Source organism: Lagenorhynchus albirostris, chromosome 11, assembly GCF_949774975.1.
Source record: "Lagenorhynchus albirostris chromosome 11, mLagAlb1.1, whole genome shotgun sequence".
Lineage (NCBI taxonomy): Eukaryota > Metazoa > Chordata > Mammalia > Artiodactyla > Delphinidae > Lagenorhynchus > Lagenorhynchus albirostris.
In genome coordinates this window covers 18,599,459-18,623,827 of record NC_083105.1, presented here as the reverse complement: position 1 = coordinate 18,623,827, position 24,369 = coordinate 18,599,459, and the positions used below count along the sequence as shown (strand labels likewise).

Sequence of the window (24,369 nt, the reverse complement as noted above, 5' to 3'; positions counted from 1 at the left end):
AAGCAGACCCTCTTGCATTTTTCATGATTTCTTATTCCTATAAGATGTCATCCCTGTCAACCTCATCGTTTAACAGATAAAGGTACTGGGACCCAAACAGCTGAAAAGACCAATTGAAGTTTACATAGTTCTTTGGAACAGAACTGAGTCTAAAGTTCAGATTTTCTAAAACCTAGTCATTGTAGCTTCTACTATTTCTCCAATTACCTCTGCCATAGCATTTGCATTTGGGGCTGACATTGTAGCACTTTAAATTGAGTTGAGAGAGAAATCCTTCTCATCCCACATAAACACTAACTGTGTGCTCTACCAGAAAGAGGCAATGCATCCCCAAAGCAATTTGCTCCCATAGAGTACAGGGATCTCCTCCAAACATGCACATGACCTAGCGCAACCCTAACTTGCAAAATCCAGGAGAAGGTGAGCTCTCAAATGCACACTCAGCATCCAACTCAAATCTAGCCCACTTGGTTCAGCACGCTCCCCAGGGCATGCCTGTCCAGCTCCTGTTCAAATACAGCTTCGTTTTGCTGACAGCAATTGCGCCAGCTGAGCAACTCTTTTGAACCACACAACAAAAAGACACCCAAAGAGGCAGCTTTCAAGATCTAATCTATGGGTAAGACCACACCTCCCCAGGCAAGCGGGGTGGCTGTCAGCTGTCGACGCAGGGCCACGTTCCAGGGTGAAGCAGCCCAGAGCCTCTGCCCAGAGCCACCCCCTCGGCCTGATAAAGGCCTGGCTCCATCCCACAGGCAACATTCCTCCACAGAGCAGCTGCACTTAGGTTTTCATACATCCCACTGTCCTGTTGGTTTAATGAGGCCTCTTGGGCACTGTGTTTGTAAATGACAGTCATCGTAATGCCAAGGCCACAGAGACACAAACCATCTTGTGTGCCGTCATCTCAGAAGCTAGCACCATAAAAGGAAAATGTTTTTCACTTAAAAATAAAATACGATCGTAATAAAATCTACATGACTGTCTGGAATTTATTAATTTATTAATTCTCCTCTAGTCCGACAAGTCATTATAGCAAAGTGGTGAAAAGCATAAGCTTTGGAGACACAAACAAGTCCCACTCCACACTTGCTGAATGGCACAAGTTGTTAAACCACTTGGACCTCCAATTTCCTTGGCTAGGAATGGATATCAAAATTCCACCTTCCTCTAAGGGCTGCTGGGAGACTGAGCGAGGTCATGCGTGGACAACACTTAGCTTGACATCTGGTATTTTGTAAGATCTCAACAAATATCTATATAATTTAAATAAAATAAGTGTGTGTGTATATATATATTATATATGTAGTTTATCTTACCAAAATATATGTGATACTGGAAAATAGCCAAAATTAAGTGTGTGTGTGTGTGTGTGTGTGTGCATCACTATTAAATAAACCTCTTTACCAGGTCTTAATCCCTTCTCTACCAAATCAGAGAAAACGAGTTACCACTTGGAAAGTGATTACAGAATGATTACAGGCAATAATAAGTGCTACATAATTGTCAGCTATTAACTTTATTCTTTTTGATCACGTTGTTGTTATCATTATTGAAAAAGAAACAAACTCTAGAACCTCTGGAACTGGAATTTAGTTAACTTGACCAATTGATTAACTAATGGGCTTCTTTGCTCTCCAATTTTGGGAGAAAAAGGAAGGTGAAATCTTATAAGGGATGGAGATGAACTATGGTTAGAATTAGGTTAGCGTAGGGGTCAAAATAACTAGGACCACAAGGCAAATCTCGGCCACTGCCTACTTTGGTAAGTAAAGTTTTATTGAAATACAACCCCACCTGTTTACACATTGCCTATGGCTGCTTTTGCAGTACAATGGCAGAGGTGAGTAGTTGCAAAAGAGATCTTATGACCAACAAACCTAAAATATTTACTCTCTGGCCTTTTACAGAGAAAAATTTGCTGACTCCTGGGCTAGAAAGAAAGCAACGGGCCTAGAACAGCCTTTGGTACATAGTAGGTCATCAGTAAATATTTGTTGGAAAAAATGAATGAACTGAATAAATAAAAAGGCAGGAAGCAGCTGATTTACTGCTGGTCCTGACCTATCAAGGACTTCATGAAGTCACAACCACTTCCTACTGATGTGTCAGCTCTATTCTTGTCCCAGGGAATTGTTTGAGCCATTGTTGGGAATGAATAGGGCATAAATATCACCTGTAAATCAGACACAACAGTACTGGGTCCCTGCCAGTGGGTTCCAAGGGTCCCATCCTCTATTCAAGCAGAAGGAGAGAGGAAGCTGGGAATAGCGGAAAATACCCTGAACTTTACATTGAGATAATATAGGGAATAGAGAGAGGAAAGGGGGCAGACTCTAAAATGTGCATTTTGTCTCTAGTTGCAGCAAAGGAAAAGGATGTGGCCTATTCCGAATCCTGCAAAACTCTACAGAGAGCAATAAGTAAAGCAGACCTCCACATCAGAGAGATCAGTGAGCACAGGCATTCTGAAAACAAAAACAAGATAAAACCTTCAGTTTAGATTTGGCTAAGGCTTGGGTTGGACGAAATTATTTGGACAAAATTGTCTGCTAAAACTTGTATCAAAATCCCTAGCTGAGGGGCCTAATCAAACTTACAAGCTTTTGCACAGCAAAGGAAACTATAAACAAAACAGAAAGACAACCTACGGAATGGGAGAAAATATTTGCAAATGATGTGACTGACAAGGGCTTAATTTCCAAAATATACAAATAGCACATGCAATTCAACAAAAAAAACCCCCAAAAAACCCAATCGAAAAATGGGCAGAAGAACTAAATAGACATTTCTCCAGAGAAGACATACAGATGGCCAACAGGCACATGAAAAGATGCTCAATATCACTAATTATTAGAGAAATGCAAATCAAAACTACCATGAGGTACCACCTCACACTTGTCAGAACGGCCATCATTAAAAAGACTACAAATAACAAATGCTAGAGAGGATGTGGAGAAAAGGGAATCTCCTACATTGTTGGTGGGAAGGTAAGTTGGTGTAGCCACTATGGAAAACAGTATGGAGGTTCCTCAAAAAACTAAAAATAAAGCTGCCATATGACCCAGCAATCCCACTCCTGGGCATATATCCAGACAAAACTCTAATTCGAAAAGGTACCTGCACCCCTATGTTCATAGCAGCACTACTCATAATAGCCAAGACATGGAAAGAACCGAAATGTCCATCGACAGATGAATGGATAAGGAAGATGCGATACATACACACAATGGAATACTACTCAGCCATAAGAAAGGATGAAATAATGCCATTTGCAGCAACACGGATGGACCTAGAGATGATCATACTAAGTGAAGTAAGTCAGAAAGAGAAAGACAAATACCATAAGATACCACTTACACGTGGAATCTAAAATATGGCACAAATGAACCTACCTATGAAACAGAAACAGACTCACTAACATAGAGAACGGACTGGTGGTTGCCAAGGGGGACGGGGCTGGGGAAGGGATGGAGTGGGAATTTGGGGTTAGCAGATGCAAACTATTATATAGAGAATGGATAAACAACAAGGTCCTACTGTATAGCACAGGGAACTATACTCAATATCCTATGATAAACCATAATGGAAAAGAACATAAAAAAAGAATATATATACACAGATATCTGAATCACTTTGCTGTACAGCAGAAATTAACACATTGTAAATCAACTATATTTCAATTAAAAGTTTTTTAAAAATTCCTAGCTGAAATGTGAATGCCAGGTCTTCCCTCCTCGGAATAAGGGCTCTGTGCAGGCCCAGACTCATCTTTGATCTCTGTTTCCACCCACAGAGCTTAGCACATTGCCCTGTGCTAAGGGGCCTCACATACAGGGCCTGAGCAAGACCAGATGAAGAACTGAAGCAGGTCTCAAAGAAATTGTGAACCAGCTGTCCCAGAAGGCTACTGGATAATAAGATCGACACCTGAGGACATCCTTGGCAAAGAGATCTGGAGCTGGATTCCTGGATCCACAGTTTGCCCTGAGAATTTGGCCCAGTATCTCCCTCACCTCCTAGTACCAGCAACCTGAATTTCCTCCAAGAAACTATCCTTTCCCTATTCCCAGCCATGTGCTTTAGCTGATGACCCCTTTCCTAGTCCCAGGGATGGATCCTAATTGATTTACATGTATCACATCCCTCTAGCCATGTTGGCAAGCTATTTTATAAGAAAACCACTAAAATCTCCACATCTTCAGTATAATAGGGTTTACTCCTTGCTCACGTAACTGATGGGTGACTTTCCTCCATGCAGTGATTTAGGGACCCGGCTCTTTCTGTTTGGTTGATCTGCCCACCTTATACACATGGCTCCAAGGTCGCCCTGGGGGTCATCTCCATTCCAGTCATCCAGAAAGGAAAGAAAGTATCAGGATCATGTCACTTCTACCCATATTTATCAGCTAGAATTCTGTCACAGGGCCACATCGAACTACAAGGGAGGTTGGGAAATGCCGAGCTGTTTACACAGAAGAAAGAGATGCTTGATTTGGTAAACACTGAGTTGGTCTCTGCCACAGATGCATTTAACTTAATCAGAGCCAATGATGTGTGAAGATAGGTTTATGAGAATTCTGGAGAAAAGATATTCTCTTTTCCCATTGATTGGGTGGGAGTGGGGGGAGGGTGCCTGAAATCCTGGGACTATTAAGCAATCTGGGAATAGGGCTAGCCTGGAAAAGCAGAGCTGAGACAAGGATCGTAAGTCATCATTCGAATCCTGAATCTAGCGATGCCTGAGCCAAGCCTATCTCGGGAGTTTTCACTATTGAGAACCAATACATTCTTTTTTTTTTTAATTTTATATTGGAGCATAGTTGATTAACAATGTCGTGTTAGTTTCAGGTGTACAGCAAAGTGATTCAGTTATACATATACATGCAACTATTCTTTTCCTTTCTTTTCTTTTCTTTTCTTTTTTTTTAATTTTTGGCCACACCACGAGGCATGTGGGATCTTAGTTCCCTGACCAGGGATCAAACTCGTGCCCCCTGCATTGGAAGAGCAGGGTCTTAACCACTGGACTGCCAGGGAAGTCCCCATGCATCCGTTCTTTTTCAAATTCTTTTCCCATTTAGGTTATTACAGAATACTGAGCAGGGTTCCCTGTGCTATACAGTAGATATACATTCCTTTTTGGTTTAAGCCAGTTTGACTTGGGTTTTCTTTCACTGGCTACTAAAATTATCTAAGTTATACCATTACTGTTGGCTATCAAACTCCACCCTCCTCTCCTCTCAGTTCTATTGATGGCAAAGAGGCAGCAGAAAGAGGTTAAGAGTTCAGAATCTGTAGCTAAACTGCCTAGATTTGAACCCCAAGCTTGCCCTTGGGCACATGACATCTTTGTCCCTCAGTTTCCTCACTGATAAATGAGGAATAATAGTACCTGTGGCATAAGATTGTTGGAGATTCGTGAGATCACAGGTAAATGCTGAGAATAGAGCGTAACACTGAGTAAGCCTGTAGAAACACTTGTCATTATTCTGCAGTGCTGTGCCAGACCTCTGTTGCCCCCACTGACGACCCTTCCAAGACCCCATCACCTTTTCAGCTACTTGATGCTTCCCCAGTCTCTCCTCTCTTTCCCTCCACAGCCCTCTCTTCTCCACCCCTGCCTCTCCTACTATCTTAATGGGCATGGATTGTGGGGGGGAAATTCTTTTACTACCCGAAACAGATCCACGAGCTCACCCTGCATGAAATGGACTTTTGGGACCTTCCAGGTGTCATATACTAGCAACTAGTGATACCCACAAGCCAAAACTGTCCAAGACGCAAAACTGTATTTTCCATCTATTGGGACTGAAAATCCTCCCTTGGAAGGTGGCAGGAGGGGACCCAAGTACACAGTCCAAAATGCCACTGTCACTCTATTAAAATGTAAGGGACATAAACATAAGGAAGATAGGTATTTACAACATTAGCAAATGTTAATAATTGTTGGAACTGGTTTAAGGGTACGTGAGGGTTCATCATACTCTTTAATCTCATATGTCTGAAAATTTATATTTTATGATAAAATGTTTTAAAAAAAAAAGTAAGGGACATGAGGTGCTCCATGAACCAGAGGCAACTGTTTATTTTCTCAAATCACCTGTCAAGGCCCCATGAAACTTACTTGACATGAAATTTAGCATCTCTTTCTAGAAGATTCCTCCCCACCCCATCTCCCCATAATCCGCGAACCCCAAGGAACTGTACAGTCCAAAAGCGGGGCTCACGTGGCTCCCACGCCCAGGCTGGGAGAAAATTGGAGCCTCGGGACCTGTCATGGCCCCTTTTCGCCACACGGGGCCACTGTTAAAACCAGATGCTGTAGGTCCTCGCTGCCATAGCTTGCGAGGGTCCTGGTACCTGCGCAGGCTGTCCTGAACTGACTCCCCAAAGAAGTCCACCCTGATCCCCGTGCCAAACGCAGCAAGCGGGCCTGTGGCACTCCCAGGGCGACCACTTTTAGGGATCGGCTCTTTCAGTCCACATGCTGAGCCGCCTTCTAGAACATCAGCCAACCCCAGACTCCCAGAATCAGGATTCCTTCTAGCATCCTCCTCAAGGCTTCATTTTTTCAAATTGGTTGCATTACGCCTCCTTTCTGAGGAGACCATCCTCCATGGCTCTGAGGTGTCGTGCATTTGGAAGGGAAATTGCCCTCAGTGATTCCAAGCGGCACCTCTCTCTCGACAGAAAAGGGCACACGACACATTTAGAATCAGGCAGCCCATCATGCGACAGGACCCAGTCGGTCTCTTGCTTATTCCTCGTGTGCGGGAAGGGAAGCGAGAAGGAAAGGAGCTTGAGGTCTGTGCAGTTCACCTCTGCCTGCCACCCTGTCCAGGTTTTTGCGGGCTCTTACTTCAAGAGATTGCTTGCCCTGCGTCTGCTGATACAACTCCTTCCATTATTTTTATTAAATCTACAGGACACAGAAGAAAATATAAATTTTGTGTTTCTTTTTGCTAAAATCCCATTGACTGTCCTTTTTGGACTGTTTCGGATAGTCTGTGGACTATCAGGGGGTGGCTCATATGCCTTTAGAGCAGGACCACAAAGGACCACAAAACGAGCCATGACTAAAGGACATGAGATGTTTTTTTAACTTGTTTTTTACCTAATCTGCATCCCAAAGCATGCGGTAAGTGATTTTTTTCATTATAATTTTTTAATAACCTCAATGCATACAAAATTTAGGTAATCATTATACAAATATACACTGTATTATAACAAATGCTGGCAGCAGGTGTATTTTTTTAAGAATAGGATTAAAAAATCAGATCTTTGCTTTTTCAACTGCCTGAGGTTTCTTCTCCCTGTTTTTCCTTCTGCCCATTCTTCTCCTGCTGTCTTCCTCCCTCACTGTCTCCCACTTTTTACCCTCTTGAGGTTTCATTGTTTTGCTCCCTTGATTGTTGGCCATATCCAACTGCAATGTTTTAATCAATTATTTATTGAAGAAAATATAATATTCCTGTTCTTTAAGAAACAGCTTTAGTGAAACTTTTTTTTACATCAAAGACACAAGCATACACCGGATTATGAGAATGTAAGGGCTAAAATTATAAAAAGCTTCTAAAAATGTCATAGGGGAAAAGTTTCATGACATTGATTTGGCAATGATTTGTTGGACATGGCACAAAAGCAGAATCAACAAAAGAAAAAAAATAGACAAATTGGACTTCATCAAAACTAAAAGCGTGAAGTGAAAAGACAACCCATGGAATTGGGAGAAAATATTTATAAGTTATATACATGATAAGGGATTAATATCCAGAATATATAAAAAACTACAACTCAACAACAAACAACCTAATTTCAAAGTAAAGGACTCAAATAGACATTTCTCTAAAGAAGACACACAAATGTTCCATAAGCACATAAAGAGATGTTCAACTTCATGGATCTTTAAGGAAATGCAAATCAAAATCACAGTGAGATACCACTTCACATCCATAAGGATGTTTTCTAGGAAAAAATTTAAAATAACAAGTGTTGGCAAGGATACGGAGAAACTGAAACACTTGGTCACTCTTCCTGGTAATATAAAATGCTACTGGCGCTGTGGAAAACATATAGTAGCTCCTCGAAAAATTAAACAGAACTATCAGATGAGCCAGCTGCTGGAGGAGGTCACGGAGAGGACACTGACCACCGATTGACCCTGGCATCGGAAGCTCTTCACCCCTCCCCTGTCCTTGGAATGTGCATTCCGCTTGCCTTCCCTGAACTAGTAGCTGCCCCAAGGACACAGCCTTGAGATAGCAAGGGGTTGTCGAGACCATCTGGACAGTATAAGTGACTGAACCCTGTTAAAGCCTCTATATAAACTTTTATGATTCTGGCAGGCGGGCGCGGAGATCTGCTCATCTCGCAGCCCCCGTGACAAGCCTCGTAAGTAAGTCCCTTTTCTTGTTAAAACTGCACTTACCAATTTGGAACCATCTGTCTCTTTCTCGGGTCTCTCCTAGCCTTCAGTGCACAGGGGCCGGTTTCAGATTTTACCTGGGAAGCTCCCAAGTTTATGAACTGACACCGGCAACTCCACTCTCCGGAACGTGAGAGGATTTCAATCTAAAATGGACCCGGAGGACAGGAAATGGAGGCCCTCAGGCATGCGCCCTGGGAAGAATGAAACTTACCACCTGAGACTGACTTTCCATAAACCCCTGATTCACAGAAGACGGAGACTTATCTCCTGACCAATAAACGTCCGCCATGAATCTCTCCCCATCCTCAAGCCAGTGAACTCGCTGATTGGAGTCTGACTGGACTCCCGACTCTTTGCACTACTTGCCCGTAAATGTTGATGCAACCCACCCCAAACCCTCAGTGACTCACCTGTGGCTTATACGGCATGCGTTTCCCAAACTGCAATTCCTCTGCTATTCCTGAAAAAAACTCAATTTCTGCTCATTTGAGCTTGCCCCAGTTTACCTCTTTATTTGGGTTGAAAGGTCTAGACCCAAAAGAATTGAAAGCAGAGACTCAAACGGGTATTTGTACAACCATTTCCACAGTAGCATTATTCACAATAGCCCACAGGTGGAATCAACCCACCTGCCCATCAAAGGATGAATGGGTCAACAAAACGTGGATACGTATACAGTGCAATACTATTCAGCTTTAAAAAGGAAGGAAACTCTGACACACGATTCAATATGGATGAACCTTGAAGACATTCTGCTAAGTGAAATAAGCCAGACGCGAAAGGACAAATATCATGGTTCCACTTATATTCGGCACCTGGAATAGTAGTCAGATTCACAGGGACAGGTAGTAGAATGGTGGTTGCCAGGGGCTGAGGGGAGGCGGGAAATGGGGAGTTAGTAGTTAAAGGGTATGGAGTTTTGTTTTGGGATGATGAGAAAGTTCTGGAGATGAATAACGGTTATGTCTACACAACAGTAGGAACATACTTAACGCCACTGAACTGTACACTTAAGAATGGCTAACATGGTAAAGTACATGTTATGTATATTTACCACAATAAGAAAAAGAAAAGAAAATGAATTCCCTTTTAACTTATGTACCCTCGAATTGTATTTTTCTTAGGTCACTGGTCCTCAACTAGAGAGAGGCAGGCAAAAGAAAAACGAAAGAAGAAAAAATTTCTGGTGCAGATCTCCAGGAAGACTCAGAGAAGCTAGAATAATAAGTCAAAACCAGAAGGGACTCAAGTTTCGAGCTCTTGAGGAGCTCAAGAATCCTAACAGTTACATGGCTCGTCCAAGATTACACAGCTCATAAATGGGAGAGCTAACATTTAAACCCTGGAGAATGTATGACAGTTTGGTGATTTCCTCATCTTGGAGTAAGAAGTTGGGAAAGATCTATTTCAAATGGTTTTGGGGTCTTGTCTAAGAGTCTATGACAGCTCCACATCCCCCCCTATTCCCAACAAAGGTATTCACTCCAGCAAAGTGAAAAGGGGCAAGATGTCCTGGAGAACTGCACAGACCACCCCAGCCACTGAAGACTACACATCTCGAGGACCAACCCTAGGCTGGGGCTCCAGTGAGGAATGTGGGGGTGTGGGAACGTTAAAGTGAGAGACGGGCGGAGTTAGGGCATAAACCACTGGTTTATGGGTGTCACATTGTTACTTAGGACAATGTGGGGGGTGTGTGTGTGTGTGTGTGTATACTAGACTCTTTTCACAGAGCCTTTTTAAAACTTATCTCCCTTTCATCTGGAATACAAACACAAGGAATAGTTGGTTAACATTTGAAAGCTTCCATCAGAAGCCTAGAGGCCAGAAGTAACCACCAGTTCAGTATCTATGCATCACAGTAACACCAGGTAGTGAATTTAGTATGATACAGATAGGGATGGTTTTTCAATATTGAAATTAATCATGATCATCATCCCATTTTCCTTCCCTGCTGGAACATTCCCACGAGCATACAAAAATGCGGTTATTTCTCACATCTTCCAAAAATCTTTCCTTGACTCATTTCCACCCTCACCAGTTACTGCTTTATTCCTTTGCTCCCCATTTGCTGCAGAAGCCAATTTTTAAAAAATCCATTTGCTGCAGAACCCAATTTTAAAAAAATCCTATTTCTCTCCTCTCACTCTTTCTTAAACCTATTCCATCCAAGTCTTCTTCCCTACCTCTTCACTGAAATTCCTCTTGACAAGTTCACTCAAAGCCTCCATGTGGCTAAGTCCAGAGACAGCATCAGTCCTCTCCACCTCTCATCGTTATTGGACACAGGTGAGCACTCCCTCTTGCCTGACCCATTCTCTTGCACCTCTTCATATCAGTATCCCTGGAGCTGGGATCTACTCTCTACCTACTCCCACTCCTTTGGTGATGTACCCTGTCCCAAGGCCTTAAATAAAATTGACAGGGCTGGTGACTCTCAAATGTCTACATAACTCCAGACTCATTTCTTCAACTACTGCTTGGCATCTCCATTTGGGTATCTAACAGCCATCTCAAACGTATCATAAAACTGAATTCTTCAATATCCCCTACAAAATCCTGCTTTACTCACACTCTCCTATCCCAGTGGATAGCAACTTTATTCTTTGAATTACTCAGGCCAAAAGCATTGGAATCATCTTTGACTCCTCTCTTTCTTACTTGCCTCCCATGCAAACTATTGACAAATCTTCTTGGTCCTCCTTGTGAAATATATCAAGAGTCTGACCCCTTCTCCTCACCTCCATGCTCCTCCACGGTTCAAGCCACCATCATCTCTTGCTTGGTTTATTGCAATGCCTGTTGAGAAGCCTTCTCACTTGCTCCTCCAAGGTCCATTCTCAGTACAGTAGCTGGAATGATGGTTTCCTAACAGAAGCCAGATCATGTCTTTCCTCTACTCAGAACCCTCCAATATTTCCCAGAACCCTCACAGAGGCCCTCTACCTTCCACCTCCCACCACCATGTCCACCTAAGGGCCTTTGCTCCTGCTGTACCCCAACTGGAATATTTCTCTTGATTATTCACTCAGCAAATGCCCTCACCAACTTTCAGTTCTTTCTCACCTTTCACCTTTTCAGTGAGGATTACCCTGACTGCCCTACTCAATATGCCTTTTCTAGCTCTCCAAAAATTCTTTACCCAGCCCGGCTGTCTCTGCCTTAAAATTCTTGATAATTTTTTAGCAAAGGGCCCTGCATTTTCATTTTGCACTAGACCCTACAAGTTATGTAGCCGGCCTTCCTTAAAGATCTCTACTTGTCTCTGTCTTTTTGATTTGTAAAAGAAAGAAAACAATAGTACCCTTTCCATAGGAATTTTGAGAGGATTAGGTAATATATGTTAAGAACCAGGCATACTAATATATATAAATTCATTCAACAATAATTTACTATTTGTCTGCTGTGCATCAGCCACTGTTCTAGGAACTGGGGAAATGCCTAGAGAAAATGGCTTTCATGGAGCTTGTATTCCAGTGATGGAAAGAAAGCCAGTAACAAACAAGATACTGTCACATGGGGTAAGTACTACGCGGAGAACTAAAGTGGAGTGGTGTGATGCAGTGGCTAGATGACCACTCTTGCTTAGGTGATCAGGGGCAGCTTCTCTGTGAAGTGACATTTAAATGAGAACTGATGACAAGAAAAAGTCAACTGTGCAAAAATCAGAGGGAAGAGCATTCCAGGCAGAGGGAACAGCAGTTGAAAATGCTGAAGATGGGAACTAACTTGAGGTGTGGGGGACACAGAACAAAGGCAGGATGGGGGCAGCAGAGTGCATTAGAGAGGGCTTCAGGACAAGGCCAGAGAGAAGACCAGAGCCTAGATCAGGTAGGACCCAAAGCCACAGCGACCGGTTGCTGCTTGATTAAAAGTGTGATGGCAAGTCATTCAAGAGTTTTAAGCTGGGAACATTTGGTCTTACTTATATGTTTAAAAGGTAATTCTGACTGCTATTTGAAAAATGGATTGGGGGGACAAAGGTGGAAGGAGGGAGGTCAAGCAGAATGTTACAATGCTACTGTGATAATGTAAGTCAGAGATGATGGCAGCTTGAACCAGGGTGAGAGTGGTGGGGATGAAGAGAAGTGGTCAGATTCATGCTAGGATTCCAACCACTGAAGGTAGAATCAATAGGAATTGCTGGTACTCTTGGTGGAGAGGAAGAGAAACAAAAATAACTCGAGTAATTGGGAGGATAAATGTTCACTATGATCAAGTAAATATGAAAAATTATTATGTAAATATCAAATAAAAACAGCTACTAATAGTTGACTAGTAATGAATCCTAATTAAGAATTATGATGCTATCTTTTTTTTTAAGTCTTTATTGAATTTATTACAATATTGCTTCTGTTTTTTATGTTTTGGTTTTTTGGCCATGAGGCATGTGGGATCTTAGCTCCCCAACCGGGGATCGAACCCACACCCCCTGCATTGGAAGGCAGTCTTAACCACTGGACCACCAGGGAAGTCCCTAGGATGTTATCTTGAAATAACATCCTAATTAGAAAGGTGCCCTGAGGATGGTGAATGCCCAGTAAACATTAGTTGATGGAATGAATGAACTGGGGGGAGGGAGACTGCTGACAGGGAGGGAGAGGGGGGAGGCCGGAGAGAAACACTGCCTACTTCACAATTTTGCCTAAAGCAGGACCTGCTGACTGGTCTTGACAAAAAGGAAAAACAAAAATCACAAAAAAAAGGAAGTTTGCTGCGTGGAAAGATTTGCCCTAACAAAGGAAAAGGAAAGGGCCAAGGGGACAGGGAGACACGTGTTTGGACACATCCCCTGCCTGGGAAAGCTGACTCCTGCAAGGGCCAGGATCTGATGAGTGTGCAGGAAACCCTTTTGCCCTGTCAGTTCCTAGTAACAACCGGGCGCATTTATTTACTCTCTCAAAGCACGATGCAGAGGAACCAGGAGGGGTGTTCAGGGCCAGGTGAAGGCATGGACATTTATTTATCCATCTGTGCATTCAGCACTTTCCGTCGGTTGGGAAGCATAAAGGAGAAGCGATGCCATGACCCCAATGTACTGCTACCTGGAGACATAGCACTTCAACCCAAACCAATAGTCTCTTGAGCCCTGGTATCTTTTTTTTTTTTTTTTTTTTTTTTATTTAGGGCTGTGTTGGGTCTTCATTTCTGTGCGAGGGCTTTCTCTAGTCGTGGCAAGCGGGGTCCACTCTTCATCGCGGTGCGCGGGCCTCTCACTATCGTGGCCTCTCTTGTTGCAGAGCACAGGCTCCAGACGCACAGGCTCAGTAGTTGTGGCTCACGGGCCTAGTTGCTCCGTGGCATGTGGGATCTTCCCAGACCAGGGCTCGAACCCGTGTCCCCTGCATTGGCAGGCAGATTCTCAACCACTGCGCCACCAGGGAAGCCCAAGCCCTGGTATCTTATACATGCAATAATAACCTTCCTATAAATTCAGCCCCTGAGAAATGGCAGTGTACTAAGAGGATGCCTCTCCTTGAAGATTCAAAGTTTAAAGTATTTCCAAATCATGAACAGTGCTACACAGGTACATGTGGGGTGCACCATGTGAGGTTTAGTCCATTTTTGACTTAAAAGAGTGATATTTCGTATGGTTCGGCCTGATATTTACCTCTGCAGGCTGATGAAATAGTTCAGGCAAAACACCGCCATGACCATAAATCCTAGCTTAAGTATAGCCCCACTACACTCTCCTCAAAATCTTAGAATGTTGGTTTCCTTTGAGAAAGTCATTTTGAGGGATTTAAGCCAATTCAGATGACTTGGGGGAGAAAATAATTTACCTCTAGTCCTCTAGGATGCACGCAGATTTCAAGCCAACCACCAAAGGTGTTCAAGGCTTAACGAAATTTGGAGGGAGAGACATCTTAGGGTGAGAAACGTGAAAAGAAATGGTTTATAATATCCTTTAAATGTGGAGAAGCAGAGTGGATATCATGTCACTCAACCCCCTTATTTTATCATAGAGGTTGAAGGGCTTGCTTGAGGTCAGGGTCAGTGGTTTGGGGCCCAACTGGAGCCTGACCCTTGTATGTATTGAACCAACTCTCTTTTCTGAACCAATATTCATCACAGATGGAAAGAGTATGGGACTTGTGGATTAAAATCATTTCGTAAGAAATAGAAAAATATTTAACACAAGTTACAAGAATTTGATTTCCCAGGTATCGAAATAATAATCCAAAAGAAAAAGATGTGGAAAAAACTCACCAAGAAACAAGGACATTTTAGAATGAGTCATTTAGAGGAGATTGCTATGTCAGAGCTGAGTGGCATCAAGAACAGAAAGAACTGATCTTGGGCTCAGGGAATTTAAAGAAAAAAGAAGAGTATGTTTCAATAATATTTGGGGGGGGGGTGATGGTGGTATTTTACTTAAATTATCCAACCTGTTTATCTATATAGCTGAGAAATTTTCACTTCTGTGAGTAATTCTGTCAGTCATCTGTATTGAGCCCCTGCTGTATATCAAGCACTCTTCCAGATATTTGGGATCTATCAGTTAAGTAAACAGACAAAAATCCCTGCCCTAAATGAGCATGTGTTCTAATTAGGGAGAGAGGCAGCAAACAATAAATATAATAAACTTGTGGACTGTATGGTGACTTAGAAAGTGATACATGCCAGGGAGATAGAAAAAGATAAGGATAAGGGGCTTCCCTGGTGGCGCAGTGGTTGAGAGTCCGCCTGCCGATGCAGGGGACACGGGTTTGTGCCCCGGTCCGGGAAGATCCCACATGCGGCGGAGTGGCTGGGCCCGTGAGCCATGGCCGCTGAGCCTGCGCGTCCGGAGCCTGTGCTCCGCAACGGGAGAGGCCACAACAGTGAGAGGCCCGCGTACCGCAAAAAAAATTTAAAAAAAGAAAAAGATAAGGATAAGAAGAAGCAGGAGTAGCGGGGTGGGAGCTTTCAGTACAGTAGTCTGCATAGGTCTCATGGAGAGGGTGGATTTGAACAAAGGCTTGAAGGAAATGAAGGAGTTAATCAGGTGGCTCTTTAGGGGAAGATTTTTCCCGGACTAGACAAGTCATGAAGGGAGAGGCATGCGTGGCAGGTGTGTGCTCCACCACGTGCTCTGTAGAGCTGGTGTGGTAACTGGTCCTGGAGCATGGCTAAGTCCTTTTACATAGAATAGGAAGCCTCAATCCATCCAATTTGCCCATGTCATGCTATGCCATGGACAACAAGACCAGTAGATCACGGAATGGACCATCTGGAATCGGTGACACTTCAGTTCTGGCCCAAGTATGCCTGTAGTTGTATGAATCACAACCGTATGCCTTTATATTTGCTCTTCAGGACTTCTGGTGGCCATGACCTTGTCTCATGTGACAACAAGTAGACAGGACTAAATTCAGTTTAGCATTTTAATGACTGAATTAGATGAACCACAGATAATCCATTCATCAGCTTAGGCATCAGCTATCAGAATGGTGGTCTATCATAACAGGCAAAGCACACGATTAGAGTAAGATTACCGGGCATCTGTTACTAGCTCATGCTAACTTACTGACACTGAATAAATCACTCAATTCCTTTAGGCCTCCATTTTCATATCTACCAAATCAAGATATCACCTTTTACCCAGTCTATTTCCCAAGGTTGTAATAAAATTTAAGATAATATGTGCAAAAGTATGGTGGAAGTTATAATGCACGAGGCAATGTTACTTACCCACTTCTGTGTCCTCAGAGCCCAGTATAGTGTTTGGCATTCCATAAATGTCTGCTGAATGAATGAAAGAATGAGTGAAATTTACAGTGTGATGGCAACTAAAGAAAAAAAAATCATCCTACTAACACGACATATGTCTATACAATCAAAGGTATTAGGGAGTATTCAGGACAACTACCTATATAAATCAAGCCAAATAAAATATTACTTAGACTTTTACTTGAAGACTTTTTAAAGAGATTATTTCAAACCATGATATTAAACTACAGGCTACTCTCAGTTTAGCTTGTTAAGTCCTTTGATTCAGAAAAGTGGAAGCTATTCTTACCCAAAGCAGAGAAAGGAGAAGGGCAAAGAAAAAAAAAGAATTCAACATTGCTCAGCAGACGGGTACAAGAAACAGCTTTAAAAAAAAAAAAAAACAGAAGCATGTGGGTTTCTTTTTAGTAATTTCTATATCTGGAATATAAACAACTATCGAATTGTTTCAATGTTGACATAAGATATGAAGGAGAGAAGAAACTATATTGTGCTCTGGCCAAGATGTTTCAGGTGCCAAGAATTCTACCCAATTAGTACACAAAAAGAATATCGAGGAGAATCAACAGCAAGCTATTCCTATAATAAAACTGGATTCCACTGAAAATGCCTACTCAGCATAAAATCCACAAGCTAGGATAGAAAAATACATCTCTTCTCCTGGGAGACTACCTTTAATGCTACTTGAAATTATGAATTGAGATTCTGAAAGTCTGTTTTGTTAGTTCTGTTTGTTCCACCTTGGCCTGAATTTAAATTTTATCAAGGACCACATTTCCAGCTAGTTCTCTCTGATTTTGAAACCGTGGGTAATCATTAGTTAAATCCATTTCACCTGTTATCTGCCTTCACTAATCAAGGTCGTTTTAATTGTTGCTGCAAAATACTCACAAGTCCTCCAAGCTGCATGTAGCGTAAACGATAAGATGTTTGCCTCAGTCGTCTTCAGGAGCTTGAAGTCAGCTGCGTCTAGTTCGAGCTGAGCTGGTAAAGACCTGTTAAGACCACCGACTCTCCAACTGGGCATGCGCGAGTGTCCGCCCAGTGACCTTTCGAACTTGCGGAGGCCTGTAGCCTAGTTACACCTGCGCAGAATGTCAATTACCACCCCTTTTCCAATCAGTTTCCCCACGCTCCCCACGCCTCAGACAGTCCTGCTTCTTTGTTAGTTGTTCCGTAGATACCCCGGAGCCGCTTGCCTTCGCGGAGGTGGATTTGAAGTTTGTTCTCCAGTTTCTTCGTTTGGTTGCCTTGCGAGTAAGCCCTCTCTTCGCTGCAAACCTCAGCGTTAGCGTTTTTTGGCTTGCTGTGCAGCGAGCAAGACGAACCTGGTTCGGTAACGATTTCTCATGCTGAAAGTTTTCAGGGATGTAGTATTGTTTTCCCTTTTCTAAGTTTTTACTTCCCAAGGCACCATCTTCATTTGGAAAAATTCTACGAGTTCTTGGATTTGTTGAACCTACGTGAAGCAACTTTTTCAATTTTCTAGACAGCTGCTCAAGAGAGACCAACAGGTAGCTGCTGTTCCGAGCTCTCTTTCTTCCTTAGTCTAGCAAAAATTGCAGGGAGAATGAAAAATAAATCTTGACCAGAAAACTCACCTTAGATAACAATTTCTGGCCTTTTTTATTCCCCTGCAAAGCAAAAGATACAATTGATTCCCCAGTAAGCAGTTAGGTTTGTTCTACTTCAGAAGCATAAGCTTTGACCCGTTGGCCGTCTCACAAGGTCCAGAAATATCTTGTTCAAGATTCAAGATCCAAAGCAGTTCCTGGAGATGATGCTTCGGCATCAACCAGTGGCTTCACACTGCCTGGGTTCAAGTCCCCGCTCCACCACTTACTAGCCTTGTGACCTTGGACAAGTGAGTAAACCTCTGTCTGCCTCTGTCTCATACTGCAAAATGGGGATAGTATATGATACTATACCTCTGTCCTAGGCTTGAGGTGAAGATTGAGTTAAAAGTTTAGAATGTCTGGCATGTGTGAAAGGTATGTGTGTGTTTGTGATGGTGATGATGAGGACGCTAATGTTGGTGATGGCGAGGATGGTGGTTCTCCCTCCTTGGAATGATGGTCAGGGCACACGTGAAATGCTTTGTTAGTCCAAGTGACCAAGGACTAAAGTCTCGGTATCTGGCATGATGTAGAGAAAGGACCACTGACAACTCAGAATGCTATAGCCATAGGGGATGCACAACGGTATTACCCAGGAAGTGTCCCAGCCCCTCTTTTGCCTTTTCCAATATGGGAAAAGTCTCCACATTCCAATCAGGAAATTAATCCTCTCACCCTAGAGGAAACTCTCACCTCTCATGTTGTCACTGCTGAGGACAGATCGCGGGGGCAAAGGAGGTGAGTACTAGTCGAGGGGGACATAAGGAGGAAGCAATGAGAGAGCAGGAGGGCAGCCCTGGGCAGGAGAAAGCCATTTCCAGGTCTTAAGTGCAGCGTAATAGGGGATACTGGAGAGAACAAACTACCTGTGTAGTATTGTTGATTTAAAATTCTCGTCTGGCTTCAGCGGTGCCCTGGTGGAGCGGACGGGCCATCCCGTCAGAGATACGTGTAACACGCCGTCTTACTGTGACCTAGGAAAGTCTGCCGAGGATGTCTTCAGCAAAGGATATGGGTTTAGCATGGTCAAAATAGATCTATGTAGTGGAATGGAATTTTCTACTTCTGGTCATGCTTACACTGTTACAGGGAAAGCATTAGGCAACCTAGAAACCAAATACGAGATTTGTAACTATGGGCTGACCTTCACCCCAAAGTAGAACACAGACAGTACTTTTGGGACAGAAATCTCTTTGGAGAATAAATTGAAACTCAACTCAAGTTCATTCAACTCAAGGCATAAGTTCAACTCAAGGGTTGAAACTGACTCTCGATACCATATTTGTCCCGAACACAGGAAAGAAGAGTGGGAAATTGAAGGCCTCCTATAAACAGGATTGTCTCAGTCCTGGCAATAATGTTGATATAGATTTTTCTGGACAAACCATCTATGGCTGGGCTGTGTTGGCCTTTGAAGGTTGGCTTGCTGGCTATCAGATGAGTTTAGACACAGCCAAATCGAAACTGTCACAGAATAATTTCACCCTGGGTTACAGGGCCGCAGACTACCAGCTGCATACTCACATGAACGATGGCATTGAATTTGGAGGGTGGATATACCAGAAGGTGAACAAGAAGATTGAAACATCAATAAACCTCGCGTGGACGGCAGGCAGGAACAACACACGTTTCGGCATCGCTGCTAAGTACAAGCCGGATTGTAGAACTTCTCTATCTGCTAAAGTAAATAATGCCAGCCTGATTGGACTGGGTTGTACTCAGGCCCTTCAACCAGGAGTGAAACTGACCCTGTCAGCTCTCATCCATGGAAAGAACTTCAGTGCAGGAGGACACAAGGTCGGGCTGGGATTTGAACTAGAAGCTTAATGTGGTTTTGAATAAAGCATCAGCTTTGTCCCTGGAGGTGGAAAGAAATGAATCCACTATGTTTTGGCCTTAAAATGCTTCTGTGAAATTTCAAAAGTGTGAACTTTTTATTCTTCCAAAGAACTGTAATCCTCCCCACACTGAAGCCCAGATATCGAGTCCATCCTAAGGGAGGTACTTGAAGGCATGCCCGGAAGTTGTCATGTTCGTGCCACGTTTCAGTTCGGTCTCGCAGTGTTATTTTCAATGTGTTGCTCGGCGACGGTGTAGTGTCATGTTACAAAGGAGATGACCTGACCCTCCAGTTGTCCACACGTCCTGCACCACTTTTTCATGACCTTGTAATATATTGGTCTCTGTGCGATAGTGGAATCTTTGGTTTTGCATCAGAGTAAAATAAACCCAACACATTTGGAAAAAAAAAAAATCCTTGTCTGAAAACAACTTTGAATGGTTAAGAGACAAACTATAACAATCAGCAAAAAGGAATATGGACCACAGTAGAGAAAATGACATCCCACCCCGTGAGGGACACACAGATCAGCAGAACTGTGTCAACCCGGGACAGAGGAAATCCAGAACTACCTCACAGCTACACTGGGCTAAGGGTGTAGATTTGTGTAGCTGTTGTCTATGACATTAGCATATTCTAATAATAATATTAAGAATGGTTGAGCACCCACTATGTGCTAGGCACCATTTTAAGCACTTGTTCATTGCAGGGAGGCGGTGGTAGGGATTTGAAATAACTTGAAGAACCTCTGTTCATAGCAATCGAATGAGCCTCACAGAAATAAAACTATTCAATTCCTAAACAAATCCACGTATTTAGAAATGTTTCTAATGCAACTAGTAGATAAAGTCTATGAACAGGTCCTGAACTGCAGAATCCCCACGGCCCCTGGCAAGCAAACTTCTACATCCTCGTAATTTAAAAATGCAACATTCAACCTGCTAAAATCTAGGATAGTATTTCCCTAGGCAAGAGCAATAGAACATAGATCTGGAGGTGCTAAGGTTAGTTTGCAAAGAGAAAACATCTCTTGGTCTAAAAGTTCTGTAAAATACTGCCTTAAGCAAAGTTGAACTGTTTTTGTTTGGTTTTGTTACCTTATGTTTTACTGAGGGATGTCTCAGAACCTTTAATGAGCTAATCAGCATGGTCAATCCCTAAGAAAGGGACGGCAGAGGCAGGGTTTTCCAAATTATCTGATAGAATTCTTCCCCAGCACCCCCTGCAGCATCTTCCACAACTATTTAGGAAATGCAAGTATGGTTCATTCTCCCCCTTACAGGAATCTAACCCATTCCAAGACCCAGACACTTATCCATGTTCTTCAGAGAGAAAACAATCAGAAAAAAGCTTCCAATTTCTCTCCTTCACGTATTAGTTAAGGTAACACAGCTGCTATAACAGATTAACCTCAATCTCATTGACTTCACACAATAAAATGTTTTCCTTAAGCAGCAGTCATCCATGCAAGTGGAATCACCTAGGAAGCTTTGAAAACTACGATTTCTGTGCCCCACCCCCAGACGTACTGATCTGATCGTTCTGAAGTAGGGTAGACATTGGAAAAAAAAAAAAAATTAAGCTTCTCCAAAATTCTAAATGAGGTTGAAATCCACCGAACCAAGGGGTTGTAAGGACTTCCTCATCTGGCGTCTTCTCATTCAGACCTCTGGGTTAGCCTCTGAAGGGCTTATCTGTACCAGAATTTTCTTGGATTATTGATCAATATAATGTAATGTTATTTCAAAAATCCAGAGAGAAAGATTTTGCAGAGTAAGGATTATTTAACCGAAGCTAGTCTCTAACTGCCAGTCTCCCAATCGACTCAGTGTCATGAGATGTACCCTCATAAGCCTGTCTTGTTGATTAGCACAGACCTTATCCTTTGTGTTACTGGGCCTGACAGTTTTCTATCATGTCAATGAGACCGGAGCACCACCTGCTATTTACTCATTAGCTATTGTTTTAAGCAGTAGAGGGTAGTGGTTAACAGTACTGGATCTAGAGTCACCCAGTTTGAAAACTGGATCCTCACCTACGAGCTGTGTGACCTTGGAAAAGTTGTTGCCTAACCTCTCTGCCTCAGTTGCCACATCTATAAAATGGGGAGAACAATCCTATTTCACCAAGAATTATGAGGATTAAATAGGTTAATCCATGGAGAAGTCTAACATAGTGAGAAGCACATAGTAAGTTTTCAACAAATGTTGGCTATTGTTATTTTTCTTCCTTTCAAATGCAGGTCTCTGCTCTAAGCTGCTGGGGACGCAGAAGATGAAGGCTAGCCCCTCTCTGCAAGGAATTCACAACTGGGCACAGGAGACAGACATATAAACCAGAGAATTATGATGGATGTGACTGGGCTTTCGTAGAATGATGCGCAGAATGCTGGGAAGGTCTCCAAGATGATATTGGAGGAGCAGGACAGGAAGCCTTCTTGGAAGAGATGCCATTAGATCCGGGCCTCGAAGGGTAAGATGAGATCCGTAGACTCAGTTATTTGCTACTGAAGTGACCTGGAATAGGGGAGAGGATGGGTCAAAAACCCAACCAATGGCATCTGCAAAGAGACATTTCTTTGTGGTAGAGTTTGCCACCATCCTCGTCCAAGTCAAGGACCCGGCCTTCTGCAACATCCCCTCCATGCCTGGAACTGTGCCCATTTATGGGCATCCCTGCTTTAACTGCCTGATGGCAAGCTCAGACCTTTGCATTCAGGGGGAGAGGCCTGCAGTTTTCCGTGGTATGGCTGCGTGAATGTTGGCAGGGCCTGGGGCCAGAAGCAGGCAGGACCAGAGGCAGATGGGCAGGGCAGTAGGAGGCAGGAGCTTTTTCTTGGGAGTTTCATAAGGCACCCAAAATTCCGGACCATGTCTCTGCCTCAGCGCCTTGAGGATATCCTGTCATTGAGCCAGACGTGTATACAGTTGAGAGTGGCCAATTTCACCACGACCCCTAGATTGGCCATTTTTCCTGTCTAGAGGCAGTTCTCACAGATCATCTGTTTCAATCCAGGAAAAGGAGAGGAAGAGATTTAAAAGCAAACACTGAAATGAGAAAGAATTCACTGGGCGTTCATCAGACTAAGTTAATGTAGCTAAATAGTCCTGACAGGTGCCTGACGTGGAGAAGAAGCAAATATTTCCTCACCATGCTACAAATTTTAATACTTCTTTTTCTTGGATTGGCGGCACAAAATCTCTCTTCCCTGCCTGAGACTGCAGAGCAGGTAAGATGAAACTTGCGTTTTTTTTTAAATGTGTTTACGTTCACGATTGTGTACATAAACTTTTTTGCTTTCCTATGTTGTCCTAGGTAAATGGTACTATCTGGACTTCACAAAATAGAAAGCTTGTGGAGAATAGGATTCTAATGGGGATCTGTCCGAAGGGGTGCTAACCCAGTTCTATTCCTGCATTAAAATGCCATTGTTGGGATCTCTGATTTAAGTGCTAACATCCCTCTATCCATTGTGGATTTTGCTATCCTTTTTGTCGGTTTGCTTTAATGAATACCTCCCATTGCATCATTCTGAATGTAGAAAATAACAATGGCTGTAGAGAGCTGAGTAGAGAGGAGCTCTGGGGAATTCCAGGTTGGGTGATAACTGATTGAGAAACACAGTGTCACCAAGTGTGTCAGGAATCCATCCATCTACCTACCACGAGTTGAGCAGAAGTACCCAGGGCAGTCGAATGGCTAGTCCTCGTGAATGACACCAGCACTCCTGCCTGCCCAGCAGGCTCACGTGAGCTGTCATCCTATAGCAGGTTCAATACCAGTTCTGCAGCAAGTCCAGGCTAAAGGAGGGTATGTGAGGGACTCTCCTGGCAGTCCAGTGGTTAGGACTCCATGCTTCCACAGCAGGGGGCATGGGTTCAATCCCCGGGTGGGGAACTAAGATCCTGCATGCTGCGCAGACAAAACTAAAAATAAATAAAGCGGAGGTATGTGAGAGGCAATCTGAGTGATTTATTTAAAATGTATTTCACGAGATAGGATTTCTGCTCTATTAATAATAAAACATAACCATGATTCTGCATCTGTGCCAGGCAATTAGTTTTACATGTATATGTATACACTCTTCTTTCATATTCCTCTCCATTACGGTTTATCACAAGATACTGAGCATAGGTCTCTGTGCCATACAGTAGGACCTTGTGATTTATCCATTCTCTATAGAACGGTTTGCATCTGCCAACCCCAGGCTCCCAGTGCATCCCTCCCCCATCCCCCACCCCCTTGGCAACCACGATTCTGTTCCCTGTGTCTGTGAATCTGTTTTGTGCCAGACACATTTTTATCAACACCAGGTTTGCCCCAGTTGGCTGTACTCTGATAAGGTTTTTCACTGGAACATTGGAAGATGGCGTAAGGGTGAAGTGCTCCAGCTATGAGGTTAGATAGGGGCAAGTTTGAACTGGGGCTTTTCTTTGTTTAACAGCTATTTGAGGACCAGTCGCTGCTCCATGGCTTACTAGCTGTTGAACCCTGAGCGTGTTACTTGGTCCCTCTGAGCCTCAGTTTCTCCCCATCATTGCTCCACAGACAGCAGTCATTATCACCCACGTCACCACCATCATCATCATTGTGGAGGGCTTGCTTTAGGACAAAGTCAGGCCTTGACTGATTTTAAAGCTGAGTTTACTTTTCGGACGGGACTGTATGAGAGAGAGAATGAGCCTTTCCATTGGAAAAGGACAGTTTGAAGATCGAGGGGCTCCTTGAAGAGAGAGTATTCTGGCTTACTAAGAAAAGAGAAAGTACTG

At 43.2% G+C, this 24,369-nt stretch overlaps 2 protein-coding genes across 2 annotated transcripts in view; both read left to right on the top strand.

The window, feature by feature from the left end:
- The window catches only part of LOC132529314 (voltage-dependent anion-selective channel protein 3-like), a 64,211-nt gene extending 44,535 nt beyond the window's left edge, over positions 1-19,676 (top strand). Inside the window, 2 exon segments of the mRNA XM_060165655.1 lie at positions 18,668-18,967; positions 19,008-19,676. Of these exon segments, the coding sequence (XP_060021638.1) occupies positions 18,668-18,967; positions 19,008-19,587 (880 nt within the window). The 3' untranslated portion in view covers positions 19,588-19,676.
- Positions 19,677-22,751: 3,075 nt separating this feature from the next.
- The window catches only part of STAB2 (stabilin 2), a 157,655-nt gene continuing 156,037 nt past the window's right edge, over positions 22,752-24,369 (top strand). The window contains exon 1 of the mRNA XM_060166874.1: positions 22,752-22,829. Within this exon, the coding sequence (XP_060022857.1) occupies positions 22,752-22,829 (78 nt within the window). The remainder of the gene's footprint in view (positions 22,830-24,369) is intronic.